The sequence below is a fragment of the Lagopus muta genome, chromosome 3 (assembly GCF_023343835.1).
Source record: "Lagopus muta isolate bLagMut1 chromosome 3, bLagMut1 primary, whole genome shotgun sequence".
Lineage (NCBI taxonomy): Eukaryota > Metazoa > Chordata > Aves > Galliformes > Phasianidae > Lagopus > Lagopus muta.
In genome coordinates this window covers 56746769-56764491 of record NC_064435.1, presented here as the reverse complement: position 1 = coordinate 56764491, position 17723 = coordinate 56746769, and the positions used below count along the sequence as shown (strand labels likewise).

General features: G+C 39.3%; 1 protein-coding gene across 18 annotated transcripts in view; it reads right to left on the bottom strand.

The window, feature by feature from the left end:
* The window catches only part of ZNF407 (zinc finger protein 407), a 346606-nt gene that overhangs the window by 305461 nt on the left and 23422 nt on the right, over window positions 1-17723 (bottom strand). For all 18 annotated transcript variants that reach the window (XM_048940492.1, XM_048940485.1, XM_048940490.1 and 15 more), the window contains one exon: window positions 1047-5858. In XM_048940492.1, coding sequence (XP_048796449.1) covers window positions 1047-5858 — 4812 coding nt within the window. The remainder of the gene's footprint in view (window positions 1-1046; window positions 5859-17723) is intronic.

Below are 17723 nucleotides of genomic sequence, written 5' to 3'. Positions count from 1 at the left end.
AAAAAAAAAAAAAACTTACAAAACTATTTTAGGATTATGCCAGGAATTACCATACTTCTATGTTTCTTTTTTCTTACCTTTTTGTTCTCTTCCTTGTAACCATGCACTAAGTTTCAAATACTGCATGAATTTAAACTATAGCTTCCATAATAAGCCATTATTTAAAAGTACAGTAAAATAAACCTTACAGTTTTAATGAAAATATGTTCATTGAAATGTGAATTTATTATTCAAATCCACTCATAAATTCAACCATGGAGACACCACTTGTCTAAGCAGAGCTCAGTGATTTAGAAAAGCTGTCTATTTAAAATAAAGAATGTATGGCAGGTTTATAGAAACATCACAGTGAATTTTTACATAAATTTAGAACTGCAGCTTATGCATTTTTCTACAAAAATGTTTTTAAATTTTCCACTTAAAATTAAACATAAAAATGAATTGAAAGTGCGATCAGCACAGAAACTAAATCAGGTATTACATTGCTGTGCATCACATCAACATTACACACTACATTCCCAACAGGCTGACCTATTCCAATTCCCATAACTTATTTCTACAAAAAACTCTTGATGCTCATTATTGGTATTTATTAAGGAATGATGTATTCACAAATTACTATCACAAAGCATAATCTAATGCTGAAAGTGTAACTGAATTGAAATGAAGTAAACAATGTAGATATTTAACAACTGCGAGGAAGAGAAAGTTAGAACAGCTAACTGTTCTCTTAAAACACCACTGCTGCATTATATAAATTTAAGAACTGATTAATGATTACAATTTAGATTAAAGGGAAGGAAATCTCTCTATATGAAACAAAAAGCAGAAGGGTGACTGCGTTTAAAATGTTCTTACATTTTCTGCTCTTTGATCACTGTATTTTCATCCCCGTAAAGGTAATTTTGAATTTCATCAGTGGCTCATCAAGCAATATGAATACCAGTTCATAAGAAATGTTAAAGAGATTAAAAACCAGAAAACGGCCAGTGGTAATAATTCACTCTGTCTGAAAGAGACCAGTTGCAAAGAGAGCATTTCCATACCTGTATGGGTACGAATGTGAGCTAGGAAGGCCATGGAATTGCTACTTCTACACATCTTCCCACAGTACTTGCAGACGTTGCCTTGGTTCTCTTCCCTCTCTCTGTTTATCTGTTCAGTGTCCTCCACAATGTACTTATTCACTTCCCGCAGAAGTTCTTCATGCTGCTCTTTGATATGGAGAAACAAGTTCTGCTCTGAATCAAAGGGCTCCGTGCACTTCACACATTTGAAGGTTGCACCTCCTTCAGGCAGCTCCTCCACACTTGCCTGCTCATTGCGCATGTGCCCAGCACTGGCCAAGTGCTGATGAAGGTTGCTCTCTGTGTAAAATGACTTTCCACAGAGTAAACAATGAAAATGTTTTTCTTTTGAAGGATGTTTCATGGCTATATGAACATTTAGTCCGCTCAAACCATCTGCTAGAAAGCCACAGTCATCGCAGCGAATACGTGTCAATTCCCCAAGGGAAACGCCTTCTGACTTCTTCTTTTTCCCACTACTTGGTGAAGCATCTGCTTTCACTGCAAACTCACCAGTTCTCACTCCACCTGGCACCTGTCCTTCACCTGAATGGTCAATGGGCTCCCCATCTTGATTGCTTTTTAATCTTACTATAGAAGAATCAAACTTGCCAAAATTTTGCATTGCCTTTCGTTTATCATCAGTACTGGTGACTGTTCCTAAAGCCTCATTACTACTTTCTTGCATGCCCTCAGCTGTTGAGCCATCTGCCTCCCAAATACTGTTATTTATAGTTACTTCTGCTTCATGTTGTGCTTCCATAAGGGCTTCTTCCTCCTCCCCAGTAGGATTCTTTTTGAAACTTCTGTCACCCTCTAAACTATGCATATTTTGCACCATCTCTCCAATGTTCCCAGCAAAATTTGATTGCCATGCTGCACTTTTTGTTTCTGGAAGACTTAGCATAAGTGGGTTATTTTCTTTCAGTGATATTTCTTCAATAATGTTTGTGTTTCTACCGTCCGCTTCAGGTTTTTCTCTATTTGCTTCCAAGTTTTCCTTGCCTTTTCCCGACTTCAAGTTTGTGCCACCTGATCTATTTTCATTTTCTGCTGGGCAATCCCCTGAGTTAAGCAGCTCCTGACCACGTCCACTTGTCTGCAATTCATAAGTACCTGCCTCTTTAATTGGTATCTCTTCATCAGGCTTACCAGCATTATCTTTCTGAGGAGCTCCCTGGAATCCTTCGCATAAAATATTTTCTCCTCCATTTTTAGTTTCCTCTTCAACTACGCTTTCCACTGTATTTTGGGAACTGCCTTCTTTAGGCATTTCTGGAAATGCATTTTCATCTAAGGCAATACACTCTGTTAAGCTTTTACACGTATGATCACTTTCTGCTGCATCACTGGCACATTTCATTTCACTTAAAACAGTTTTCAGTTCTCCTGCACTGTGATGGTGCTCCTCTTGGGACAGAGCTGAGCCTTCTTTAGCAATATGTGTTGTGTTTTCTTCCTCCACAGACAAACAAACATGAGATTCTCTTCTAATTTTATGTTTCTCTGTTGCCGCATGCCTAATCATCTCTCTGCGAGTTACAGCATAGTAGTCACAGGCCATGCAGTAGTATTCAAATTGTTTTGTATGCTTTCGTTTTACATGCAACTCTAATGAAGAGGAAGAATGAGCAGTGAAGTCACAGTGTATGCACTTGTTGTCATTTGCACCCACCATTCTCCTCTGGAAGCAGGGGTCACCATCCTGGGTATCCTTTGCTGATTCAAGAAATGTGTGCTTTATATTTAACGAATTCCTAGCATGCTCCAAATCTGGCAACCTACTAGCATTTTCAACATTTACCTCGGCGTTTCCTTGCTCAATTTCTTGCTGATCTACAATAGAATTTCCCAAATCTAAAGTCTGGCTACTGTCCTCAACATGTTCACACAACGCAGGCATGGGGCTGTTAACCTTCTTGCTTGTAGATTCAAAATTTCCTCCTTCGGGGCTAACAATGATCTCTGAGTTCTGTTTTCCATGTCCTTCTATTTCCACACGACTTTTATGTTTTTTGGTTGCACAATGACGTTCCATATCTCCTTTGGTTACAGTGTAGTAATTGCAAACCTTACACAAATAGCTGTACTGATGGCTGTGCTTTCGCCTGATATGAACAGTCAAATTTGTAACACTGGAGGCCAAAAGACCACAATGGGTACACGTTCTAGAAATAGTGCCTTTGGGTCTCCCTCTTTTTGGTGCATTAGCTAAAACCAATTCATTTTCACCAATTCTTTGATCAACTGGAACAAATTCCTTATTTCTCAATATGTTTTCTACAGTAGAGGATGGAACATGTACAATTTCTTTATCAAACTCTGTATTCTCATTCCCAGAAATAGAAGGATCCATCACTGTTTTAATACCACCAACCCCAACGCAAACCTTTTCAATGCATTCCTCAAAACGCAGTCCAATATTATTTTTCCTAGCATTTTCAAGGTGCTTGCTTCTTTTGATATGCTTCTCCATTCCTTCCTTACTCAGTGAGTAAAGATTACATGCTTTGCAGAGAAAGTGATACTCCTGTGCATGTCGGAGTTTTATGTGCCTTGTAAGAACTGTGGAAGATCTTGTCTTATAAAAACACTTTTTACAGTGAAACTGGGTTTTACTCAGAACAGAATGTTTTAGTTCATTTTTATGATTTACAATGGAAGAGTCTGGAGGTTTTGTTTTCATTGATACTTTAATTTCCTTTGCAAGTTTTTGGCTACTGCTTGATACTGAGTCAGCAGAACTTACCATTTGCAAGGTCAGACCAGTGTTACTCACTGGAGTAGCTTGCTGAAGTAATGAACTATCATGTTTCTCATCTTTTTGATGATTTATCAGCTCTTCTTGTGTTTGAAAAAAAAGAACACAAGTTGGACAACTATGGGACATATTATGCACTTCACTCATATGGCTCTGAAAGTTTATCACATTCAAGCTGGTAAATGAACAAAGTCGACAATTAAAGCTACAACTTCCCATCTGGTGTTTAGTATTCTGACAGTGTTGCTGCAAGTCTTCCTTGACTCCACAGGAATAACTACATGTCTGACAATGAAACTGAATACTTTTTGTATGAAAATTTACAACATGAATTTCCAAACTTTCTTTGTTCTGAAAGACATGACCACAGTCAATGCAAGTGTGATGAACACTAGGATTTGCAATAAGTTCAACTTCAGAATTTTTAGTATTTGTAGTGCTAGAAGAAACAGTATTTGGCTTCACTTGAGTAAGATCTTGAATTTCTGAAGCAGTATTACAAAGACTCTTATCATTTGTTTCTAGTTCTGTATGTGATGTAGGGCTTGAATCACTAGGTTTAAGCTGTGTGCTGCAGATATGTTTCATGTATGCTCTTCGAGTTTCAGACTTGTTTTTCTTACCCAACAAATTGTACCTTCTTTTAACTTGCCTTTTCAATCTAAAAGACCTATTTCCTACAAAAGGAGCCCTTAGCAATACAATATTTCTTTTATGTTCCAGTCTATCAGATCTCTTTGTCACATTTAAACTGCTAACTAGCCTTCTGGTAATTGGAGGGAATTCTGAATTCTGCAAGAAATCTGAGGGTCCAGGTATTTCTAGTTTTCCAGTATGACCTTCATTATCTCCTTCCACACTGGAAGAAAGCAGCTTTCCTATCATACTATCTGTTTTTTCAGCAGGAAAATTTGTAGATGTTATCATTTCGCCAAGAAGTTCAGTGCCATCATTTTGTTTAGACAAGCTTACATTTGAGTCTTCCAACACACTGCAAACATTTAATTCTTTTGCATCAGCAGTCCTTGCATTTAATTTACTGCTTCCAGGTCTTGCTCTCACATTCTTCTCTCTGGTTACAGTAGACTGCCGTTTTTTAAAGGATTTTTTGGTCAGTATTTGTACAAATCCTCCCCGTGCAGCAAGATTTTGGCGTCGAAGGTGTGTCTTGCCAAGGAAATGAGAATTTAGGAGATTTTCCTCAGCACTCTGAAAACCACAAAGATCGCAAGAAAATACCTTGGAATTCTCATGATCTTGCTTAGCGTGTGTAGGTAATGTTGAATTACATTTAGTTGTGCAACTACACTGAGGGCATGTTTGCTCTTTGGATTGTTGAGAGTGGCTTTCTTGTATATGCTTTTCTAAATCAGAGCAGGATGATAGAAACTGATCATGTGTTTTGCCTTTAAGATCTTTGTCCATGTTTTCAACTCCACAGTCAACGCTGATTTCTTCTGAAGAAGGTAACTTTTCAGGAACAGCAGCTGAATCCTCAAGAGAATGTTTAGTTTCCTTGTGAGTTTTCAGTATGGCACCATCAGCACACTTGAAATCACAATGTGGGCACGTGAAATGTGAATTATATACATTATCATCATGACAGCCAGTGACTCCTTCAATTTTTACAACTCCAGCTTCTACGCTACCTTCTTCTTCAGCTAGAACTTTGTGCAACTTCCTGTCACTGTCTTTCTCATTGGCAGAAGACATCAGCTTTCTCTTTCTGGAGGTATTTTCAGGTCCCTCTGCTTCAACAGTGTCCGAGTTTGGTGATCCTGACCATGCCCTTTTGTTTGTGCCATTCTCTTTTCTTTTCTTCTCAAGGTTCCTGAAAACTTCATCTGATATTAACCTTGTTCCCTGCTGAGACAAAGAGTCACATTCAGTGTTGTCTCCTAATGCATTTCTCAGGGAGTCCTTTCTCAACTTATTTTGTAAAATCTCATCAGCATCATCTCTCCTCTGATTATCCTCCTCATCCATTTTTAACATGGGTATTGTCAACTGTAGATCATTTGGCTTAGTACCTGTAACAGAAAAGAATTTTTATTAGCTTCTTATGCACAACCAATATTTATAAAACTCAAGAAAACAAGCAATATAGCAAATTAAAATTGTGGCAGGAAGATAGACACAATAAAAGACAAGGCTGTAATTTCAGTATAGTGTCAAACCTTATGGCACTAGAGATCAAACCAGCTTTTTGGCACTCAGTTACAGAGCTCCTACTACAATGACTACCATTTGAGCAAGCACTGGCTTCAAAAATTTTCTGCAATCAAGTAATTTACAAATAGCATTGCTGAGACTCACATGCTTAGCAACCCTAAAACTATGTTAATTTGATTTAATGTTTAAACTTTTACATGCTTAAACTTAGGCAGATAAGCCTAATTTTTGTTTCTAAGCACATTCTTAGGATATTCTACATACTAATAGATTTCAGCGAATCAGTCATAGAAAATTCAGTTTCTCCAGGTCAAGAAATCCAAGATTACTGATTTAAAAGCTCCCAGGAGGAAATGGCCACAATTGCAACAACAAGCAAAACAAAGCCAACACAAACTTCAAGTATTATGAGAATGACATTTTCTTTCCCTCCCATTTAGATTATTCACTAAAGAGCAAGAAGAAAAATGCTAATAGAGCCATGTTATAAAAAATTACGTAATTACGTCACTAGTCTAAGCATAGTTCTCCACCATTCCTAAAATACCTTTTATCCTTTTGAGCTTCATTTGCCAACAAAACAAAAAAGGGGGTGGGAGGGGGGGAAGGGAGGGAAAGCATCTTTGAAGCCCAGCACAAACTCCAGCTCACCAAATCCTATTACCAAAACCTTTCTCTTAGCTGCCTAGTGTGACCTTCCTGCTCCCAAAAAGATGCCACCACCATAAACCTGATGCTACCAACTCAGTTTATAGGAAGAATAAGGGTGAGAGACAAAATACTGACATTTATTCCCTTTTCATTTTGATACGATGTGATTGAGAATTGGAAGTGCATTTCCTTTTAACAAATGATTAAATACTAAATGTTTATCTGTGCTTTATGCTAGGATGTAAACATCACAGCTTTGCTACAGATCCAAGTATCCAGATTTTTTGTTCAATTACCCATTTATTGAATGAGGCCATGACCACACATGTAAGTACTTCCTGCCGAGACTAACTGTAATGTTAAACAATGCTGAATACAAAAAAGTATGTAAATTCATTTCAAAAGCAAACATTTTTGAGGACAAATTCACAAATTGTTAAACTGGGGAAAGGTACCCCAAACAGCTGGACTTACTATCTATGGAAGTAAAAACAAAATTGCCTTCCTGCTTAATCATGAGTTAAGGAAGGTCTATGAGCAACTGAGTACATAGAGGTCACATATAGTGATCAGATCTGTTTTCCAACAAGAGCTCTCACTGAGGTAAGGCACTGGCTGAACTTCTGTCCTGTTAGTTATACTTAGCCTTTTAAATGAGAAAATAGAACCTCCAGATTGCAGTAGTCCTTCTGAAGGATACAGATACTGCTTCTTTGTGTTTTTCTGATTCTTATATTGTATTATATTCTCTTGTTCACTAAAGTATGATATAAACTATCACTTTGATAGAAGTAAAGCAATCAAGTCTATATTTTTAGCTAGTGGAAGCCAGTATCCTGTCAGTATACTCAAAAACACTACAGCAGTTATTAGCAGAGGAGAATGAAGTATTTCAAATGCAAGCAGACTCTGAAAAGGTATGTGAGCACTATTAGTGATATGGAAAAGGGATCAGATGAAAATTGTGTTAACTGGAGTACAATTAAGAAATATCAAGAAATTATTTCAGTGATGAGCACCACAAGTCCATCCTTAGATGTCTGCAAGCAGCAACCACAGGCCCTTTTTCTCACTGTGCTTCCACAGCCCACTACTGAGACCTCACCATTCTTCTCTTATATGACCTGAGGGGAAAAACAGTTTTTCCTTGCTATACAAGACAATTTGCAATCTCAGAACAATTCTCCATCTTCTTTATAGGATTCTTTCCTCTCAGACCATTTGATTTATCAGAGAACCTGTCCAGCAGTGAACTTCTACTTGCACTGGAAATTTCCACTATCAAAGGCTGTAGATGGATAATTAGTGGCATCTCCATTGACAAAAATTCACACATTTGAGCTATATTAATGAGTAGAGGATTCGTGGCTCTCCACCATACTCTCTTCTGACATGCTTCATGCCCATTCAAAGTCATCCTCTAATTTGATTTAAACCTTAAAGCGCTGTCACACCTAGATCAATCTCTGACAGAAATCACAAACCACTTTCAGCCAGAGATGCAGTAATCACCTAAGGTGGATGCTTCCCAGCTGTCACAGAAAGGCATCAACGAGTCTCAGAACAAGCCTTTCCTGCCATACCTGCTCAGCTCATTTCCAGTAGCCACCTGCAAACCTCAGAAAAGATGGCTGGTTATTTGCATGCCGTACCTGCAGACTGAGCCTCACTTCTCATCATTTGTTCACTAACTCTTCAGTAGAAGTTCATCCTTCTCTGTGCTCTAGCAAAAATCCCAGATTGCAATCCCAGCTCTGGCAACCTTGTCTAGTTGGATTCAAGTCAGCTGTAATGCATCAATTAAGGACTACTTCACACACTCAGAAAAATTATACTCTTCCTTTATTTTATTTTTATAAAGTGTAGTCGCAAATGGGTAATAGTCACAAATAAAAAATGCAAAATTCAAATCCCACTGGTGCTGTCAATAATTTCAGTGTGAAATTAAAATAGTCACATACACAATACATGCAAAGCAGATATATGTCCCAGCCTTGTTACACAACCCCTACAGCTCTCCAGGATGCTCTCTACCTCACCTACTTCTCATGAAGCCAACAACCCCACATCCATCTCCTCAACTCCCAACAGGTATCACCAAGGTGGTAACTCCTTGACTACACAGAACAAGTGAGGTATAGGAACAACTATATGCTTTTACACTCTTCTTCAACCCACACGAGTGTGAAACAGATTTGTCTCTGCCCCACTGCTATGCAAACTGTGTCAAAAAAGCACCACATGGCCATGAGTTTCCACCTGCTCGAAACCATGATCCATGAAGAACTCTTTAAATAAATGAAACAGTGAGATTATTAAAATTATATCAATCTAAGTAATTAAATTTCTTTAAATTGCCTTTAGGAAAGGAGTGCTTCTTCTGAGGTAATAGCAATGGCTGTAGTCAATACTTTTTGCTTGGGAGAACAATCAGAGATCTGCTGAAATAGGGTCAGTTTTCCACATCCTGGGCAAGACCTGAACCCCAGCACAGAACCATGTCTCAGTTTCTCCCTGCTCTGAACTTTACTCAGACAACAGCTGTGTCTCCAACACAATTTTCATAGCATATGCCTTCATTTTCTTGATAGGATAGTGGTGCCTCACACCAAAAGGAAGCTTTGGGCAGACTTCTTTTCATATTCCTGCATGGATTTATTGCACAATTTATTACTATTACTTGAACACACATTCAACACTCCACAAGCTTCCTCTATGCAGAAGCTATCTTGGCATTATGCTGCTTTGGCTTCCTATGCTTCTTCCTGTACTGAAAGCTTCTCTCCTGAAGTGCCTTCTCAGCTCTGCCAAACAAGAAGGCAATAGTAAAGCAACAAGCTCTTCACAAATCTGAATGGTTCCAAACCTCAGCCTGCATAAGCCAATTCACCTCACTCTCATCAGAGCTACTACAGTAATGACAGGCTAGCCTACAGTAAGTATTAATAGGGGAAACAATGTATGAAAGAAGGCATCAAAAGCACTCTAAGCTTTATAGTCCCAGTGACCATATCTAAAATGTGATCCAATCGGCAAAATGTTTGGGGTTTTTTTTTGTTTGTTTGTTTTGTTTCATTTTTTTGTTTTTAAACAGATCATGGATCAAACCTCAGGCTTGAACAGGGATTGCCATTAAAAGCAAAGATTCTGCATCGGAGATTAAGTCAACTGGCAACCAAGAAACACATTCTTGATGTAACAATTATCCCTCTGCAGCCTCAGCAACTTCAGCACATGCTTATATCCAAATCCTACCTACTTCCAGTGTGACTGAAAAAGGAAATCAGCCTGATGCTGGCAAGCTCATATACTAGTAGAAGTAGAGAAGGACAGTTCTTGAAGTTTTAACTACCTTATTAATGGATCAACAAGCCTAAGAAAAATGCAAGATGCAAGCTTTCATGCTTTTCAGTTTGTCTTCACTTTCTAAGGACTCCTGTTAAGTTTTTACAAGTAACAATTATCTAAGCATAATAATGGATAACCACCTAATGTATACTGCACAAATAAATCAGATGGGATTTATGCAGATCCTGAGCCTGCACCAATAAAATGGACAGGTACAACACAGCAGACCATTGGGAGCACAGAATTTCAGCAGTTTAAAACTCAGTTCTGTCCAACAGCTCCCTCTGAACATCACCCTCGGTGTTCAAAATGAAGCTGCTCTAACTCAAAACTGAGTTGACTTTTGGTAACATAAATCTTTTGTTAATGTTCATATAAATTAAGTATAGCTGAACAGATTCTTAAAGGATATGACCAAAAATTAATTTGGCACATTAGCTTCAGGTTAACAAATTCTTCTGCTTGGAGACAGTCATATATTACCTAATGCATTTTAAGGTTCTTTGCGGCACATTGCTGTTCATAAGTTTTCAAAAGAAACCTGTTGTGGTCCTAACATTTGTGATAAGCTCAATAATTCTACTGGAAATATTAGCTGTATTAAGCACAATGCTTTTCTTCAATCATTACTCAAGTGTTCACAAGAAGTTAAACATATTTTTAAGATCTTCAGAATGTTGTGTGTGCTACATCCGCACAGGAAAAGTACCAAAATCTTCACCATGTATAAGAAGCAACACACATTTTTGAATTACGAGTCTATAACACAGAATATTTTGGCTATGTCACAGAAGCATGGTACACACAGCTAAAGATTCTCTTCTATCTCATTCAAGAGATACAGTCCACTGTCACAATTCAGCACATTCTCACTATCTACAAAGAAAAAACAAATACCAAAAAGTATGAAAAATATCTTTTCTTAAGGTATTATCACCATTCAACCTTAGACTTTGTTTTTATTCTTTGAACAATGTTTTTAGTATATTGATACAATATTTGCTACAATTCTATATAAAAGTATCAGTCATCTGAGGACAGACTGAATCATAGAATGGCCAGGGTTGGAAGGGACCTCAAGGATCATGAATCTCCAACCCCCTGCCACAGGCAGGGCCACCAACCTCCCCATTTAATACCAGACCAGGCTGCACAGGGCCCCATCCAACCTGGCCTTTAACATCTCCAAGGACGGAGCATCCACAACCTCTCTGGGCAGCTTGTTCTAGCGCCTCACCACCCTCTCTGTAAAGAATTTCCTCCTGACATCCAACCTAAATCTTCCCTCCCTCGCTTAAAACTGTTTCCCCTTGTCCTGCAGTTATCTACTCTTTCAAAGAGTTGATTCCCCTCCTATTTACAGGCTCCCTTTAGGTACTGAAAGGCTGCAATGAGGTCACCCCACAGCCTTCTTTTCTCCAGGCTGAACAAGCCCAGCTCCCTCAGCCTGTCTTGGTAGGGGAGGTGCTTCAGCCCCCTGATCATCTTTGTGGCCCTCTTCTGGACCCTCTCCAACAGCTCCCTGTCTTTCTTGTACTGGGCACTCCAGACCTGGACACAATACTCCAAATGGGGACTTAGGAGGGCAGAGTAGAGAGGAACAATCATCTTCTCCCTGCTGGCCACCCCTCTTCTGATGGAGCCCAGGATACCATTTGCTTTCTGAGCTGCAAGAGCACACTCCTGGCTCACGTTAAGTTTTTCATCCATCAGGACTCCCAGGTCGTTCTCTGCTGCTCTCAAGGACTGCTCTTCAAAGCCTGTATAAACATCTGGGATTCCTTCAGACCAAGTGCAAACCTCAAACTTTGCTGTGTTGAACCTCATTATATTCACCCAGGCCCACCTTTCAAATCTGTTGATCTTCTCTTTGATAAAAGTAGAAAACATTTCACTGGAGATACGTTGGCATATATTCCTCCATGGCAATAGGTAAAGACAGTGCAGTTGAGACTTTCAGTGTGAGATCTGCATTTCCCTAATCACCAAATGAAATTTAGAAAGATGTAATCTTAAATTAAAGTCTAAAGGACAAGCAATTCAGAAACGATCCATAAACCTGTAATGAACTGTAAGGTCTCCTAACCTGATGGTCAATACATTTTTATTTACTCCTCTTTTCGGTCATAAGCCAGCTCTTTAATGGAAGGAGTATGGACATGCACAGAAGAACCCAAAGAAAGTATGTTTACAGTTATCAAATCCCACTTTTTTCTGGACATGGAAACAAAGGAAAGAAATCTGCTCACACTCCCAAAGCCTCAGGTACGCAAGGACCTCCAACAAGACGCCCCTCCCCCTCCAACCCTTAAATGAGGTCTGGGAAGGGGTGGATACTGAGTGATTCCAGTCACTCAGCTGCATTGCATACAGCTGAGCTCCCCTGAGTTGGCCTAGCCTTCCCACCAGGTGCTCTATCACTGCTTCATGCCATGACACAGCATTTCTACTATAACAGAAAACAAATTTCTCTTCATTAAAATTTCCCTTTTCAGACATTTAGTTCTTTTGGTGAAATCATAGATACAATGAAGCAAGCCTGTTTTAAGGAGCTTCTTAAATAGCCAGAACAAAACTGAATGTGAACTCAACATAAAACCTTTGTGCCAAATAAACATTTTCTCATTTGCAAAGGCATAACATCCTCCTTCATCAACTTAAAGGCATTTCTTAGAGTCTGACAAAGTTACTTCTCTTCTTTCAGAGAGATATTTAAGAGAATAGTCTCTCAGTAATGGAACAGGAAAGATGGTAGGATTGTCGGTTCAAAAAGAAAAAAAGATCAACTTTACTTTGAAAAGTGTCTGTTGCTTGTAAGTGTTCCTTGTAGCTCAAGAATGCTGGAAGTTCAAGCTGTGCACTGTAACCTTTTCTTTATGGAAAGCAATTCATTTTGTTAGGGCACCAGAGCTTCCAGAAGAGCCTTCCAAACAAGCTATAGGCTTTTGAAGGCTAAGAATATTGAAACTTCCACATTGCTGTATCTTCAGTAGTTAAAATTAGAAAACAAAGAGCCCACTGATGACTGTCTGCAGTTGTTAACATCATTTTCTCATAGGCATCAGAAGGAATCATAAGGGCATCACTAGAAAATGCAACTTGCAGTATCACTTACATCCTTCTTTTTTCTGCCTCCCTACCACTGAAAGTCCTTCAGATGGGGAAAATGCCAAAAAAAAAAAAAAAAAAAAAAAAAGGAAATCTTTATGAACTCTTGACATAAAATATAGACATATATTAACTTATACCCCCAAAAATATGGGTGAAGGAAGAGCTTCTTCATCATCCACTCACTTTAGATAGGACCAAATGCTGCTCAGTACCATAGTGATCACTCATTAGATTCGCTTTGAGAGTCCACACACACACACAAAGAGGCCTGGATACACACTTTCAAGTGCTATCAGAAACAATTGCATGCCCAAGGCATAAAGTAAGAGAACTGCACTAATAGTTCCCAAAAAGCATTCAATAACGCCAAGATCTTCAACTTTTGAAATTTAAAGAGATTTCTGTGTTGTGAATTGTAAACTCAAAGAATTCTGACTATTTCCAGAGAGAGACATGGATATAGCAATAAAAATATACATCCAACTTCTGATCAAAGACATATCATATTTCTGTAGCACTGTGATATTTATGGATGAAAAGCCCCGCTTAAATATTTCAGTAACAGTTTAGTCATCAGGTCCGCTTCTCGAAAGGAAACATCCAGGAAAAAAGTAATCACTTCTTCATACAGAGTAATGAGTCTCTTGGTTTGTGAGAAATCCCAAAGTTACATGGCTTCATGAAAGATGCAATTCTGACCAACTTTGCCAATTAAAATGAGACAGAAAGAAAAAGTAAATGCAATTTGAATCTCCTCTCTATCGTAGGCTGTGCTACCCTCTTCCATGTGGTGGACCGCACTGAAATGCATCAGAGGAAGCACAAATGCTTCTCATGCTGCCACCTGCAGAAAGACATTACAAGTTTTAACTTTTCACTGCACTTTTGCAGAAAAAATCAAAGTGTTATTTCTTCCAAACTGGCTCTTAGAATTTTCACCCCAGAAACCCTGATTCTGTTCTCCTTTAAAACTCATGGGGTACAATTTTCCTAGACAGATTTTCTGATATCTAATACCCACCAGCATTTACTGAATTTTCATCAACTTTCTCCCAAAAACAAAAAGAAGACAGGAAATGGCTTTGTTGGCTCTTTCTTTTGAACTATTGTGAGACAGAAGCAGCCAGAGGCCTTGGCCATCACCACCCAGGCCACACGTCTGCTAGCACTAGGAGGAGCAGCAGCACAGTTGTAAAGTCCAGTGCAAGCACCCAGCTGTGGGCTGGCAGCCAGGAGCCCGTTTTCTATGTAGAACCCAGACGCAGAATAGAGATAAGAACTAGAAGAAACTACAAAGAAGAAGGAGAAGGAAAAAAAAAAAAGAAAAAAAAAGAGAGAGATTTTTCAAATTGAAACATTCTCTTCATTTCATGTATGACAACAATAGGGGAAAAAAAACACAATTAAAAAGAAGATGTGGAGCATTTTCCAGTCACTGCCCAAGTTCTGACTGAGCAACACCTGATAGTATATAAAAAAAAAATTTAACCAAAACCGCTTGAAATTAAAGTCAGAAAGAAAATAGATTGGATGCATTTAATCCACAATAAATGCAAGTACGTGAGACTAAATTAATTAAATAGATATCACAGTCAATGTGAAATTCAGATGCCAAAAGTGTATAAAAGTCATCAAGAGGAGGGTGAACGGTGGAAGGTAGGAAGGGAAATCCAACATGCTTTAAATACTGGTATTTTCTGAATGATCATTTTAATTGCCTTGCCTTTAATGACTCTAACTTCTGCTAAGATCAAATGCACCCGCGTGGTTTAGTTTAATGTACTTATCCCCATCTTTTAAATGACAGCAGCAAAGAATGCATGCAGTAATTGGTTGGTATACACACGTACTCAGTGCTACTGTGCTTCCAGCTGCGATGCTTCAATAGGCCGCTAAGGTGAAAAGGGCTGCACACGTGTTTCACTGAACAAGTAAGGTAAGAAGATAGGGCTGTTGGTGCAGTAGGTTAAGAAAAGTTTCCAGGGAAGGACACACAGTGTACACATACTTCCAATGAACAGGAGAAATTAATAAAAATAAAAGCATTCTTCTGACACCTGGTGGCCACTTCACACAAGGAAGTAATTGCATTTCAACCAGGAAAAGCAGTTCAAACGAAAATGCCCTACACGTCTCTTTGGTAGACATATCTACAGAAATGACAGCTAGTATTATTGTTAACTAAAATATACGCTCCTTAGGATATACATGTTTACATATATGCATGTATCAAATGAAGGTAGTTTCAGTGTTAATACGCAGCATCATGTGCAATTTTATCTATTAGCTTATTACATGGAGACAAAACCTCTTTCTCTGTACAAAGAAATAGAAGTGAGCACACCAAGTCTTTCAACTCAATCCTGTAAGACATATGAAATCCTGACTTTCTTTTCAGTTCTCATTTTCCAGTTAAGTTCCTTAAATGAGGCAGAGAGGGAGGAGGGGAAGAATGGGCAAAGTGGGGGCTGCTTCTCATTTCAGAAGGGCTCTGTGCTGTAGATGCTGCCCCTAATCCCTGTCACAGTACGTTAGCTCTCCGGTACACTTAGCAGAGCATAAGCAGCAGCTTCATTTCTTTGTATGACTGTTATCTCTAACAAAGACAAAGTAATATCCATCATTAGAAATTAGTTCAAAAAGATGACAGCTGTACACAGTTCTCAGCTACATAGGTGATAAACCTTTAACACTCGGTGGAAAGGCTGCATGTCAAATTATGCCTTTTCCCCTCAACAATTTCTTACAATACACGGAAGCAATCACAATATTACTGCCATCTCCTCTGCAGCAGGCAGGGTGATTTTCTCCCAGATAACCTCAGATGATTGTCACCAAGACTTAAACCAAGCAAAGCAGTGCAAAACCTGGCTTCCTCCATAATAACTGTTGTTTTCAATTGCACGAACTCATGCTTCAGCTGAAGTCACTGAACACCCTTTAAAGCTCCATACTTCTGCACGCTGAAAGGTTCAAGAGTTTACCATTGAATTTTACTCTAATTTCTATCACTGACTGTGACAACAGATGGAAGAAAATAAAAGACAGCAATGGGAGGCATCCAGATGTTATGGTGGCACACAATATGAGATGAGACAAAAACTGTTGCTGCCTTCTGCAGTGTCTGTAATGAGCTACTTTGATAGCACAACATGGAGCTTCTTCCCTTCGCAGTCCCCACACTCTTTGCCCGTGCTGAGCCATAGAGCTACAAAAGGTGCCATTGCTCCAGCCATGGAGAGAAGAGAAGCAGAAAGCTGAGAGCAAGAGCAGCACCAGCTTCACACTGCAGCCTGTGCAGAGCGGGCAGATCTTCCCAAGCAAGGTCCAAACCAGGGAGATTGGAAGGAACCGGAGAGGATAAGGGACACCACCATCACCTGCAAACCCTAACTAACCTCATGTACACAGAATTCACAACGCTGATACTTCGAAACAAACAGCAGGAAGGTTTCAAATGCCACTGCTGATCAATAGTGTCCAGTTCTCCCACATATGTCTGTGTCAATGCAACAAATATTGTGCCTACCTAAGGCCCTGAAACTTCATTACCTTCCAGAATTAGCAAGATACTTGAGCACAGGCTCAAGTTTCAGAATGATTCCGACTAGCTCTGAAGCCAGGCACAAATGTTCAGGTGCGTTCCCAAACAAGGATTCAACTAGCAGTGAGAATTTTCATTTCTCCTTGAGGAACAGAGGATGCAGTGCAGTTGCACTGGGTACCACGTTCACTATCTACACCTCAGTATCTACAAAAATTAGGCAGCTTCATTCTGTTCTATCTAAAAGCTACATCTTGCTTATTAGTTTTCTATTACCTGGATATCTGGTCCAAAATCTTTTTGTTATTTTGAGGTATATCATGCAACCACAGTGCATTTTCTTCAGTTTATCAGAAAACCATACCTTCAGTCAGGACCCCAAACCATCAAAGACCTCACTGAAAAACATCAGAAACAGGGGCCAGGATAAGCCTTCTCTCCCAGCAGCAGCGCCTAAAGCTGAAATGCTCAGGGTTTACATCAGTAGCAGGGTGGAAAAACAGGTGCCAGAAAATCCAGTGATCCCCATCACTGCTTCCTCCTCCCCAGATCCCTTTTGGACAAGCAGCTCAAGCGAGTGCAGCAGTCCCATGGATCCTTTCCAGACAAGCTCCCTGCACCGCACACCAGCAGGGCTGCCTGATTTGTCCCCATAGATGCGGACCTTGGGGAGTGGAGCTTGTGTATGTTGCCTCTGTTCCCCTATATATCACACTGCATTGGGAACACATTAGGAGACTGTTATTACTAAAAATACTACTAATTCCCTGAAAAGCACTGAGTTAAAAATCAATCTTACAAACTTTCTCGAGATCAATAGGTTTTAATGAACAAAGAAAACATATTCTGCGGTGACAATGGGCAAGCTCACAGAGACCAAGCTAGAGTAAGAAATTACCGCTGTCCCAATATTTCCTTAGAGAAAAAAATTGACATACTACTAAGTAGGCTATCACTCAGTTCAGGCTCCACAAGGGTCTGGAGGACCACAAGCTTACCAGCTTACCTGCATGATGATTTATAAGAGAGGGCAGCCAGGATACAAAGCCAGTTCTCACCACCACAGACA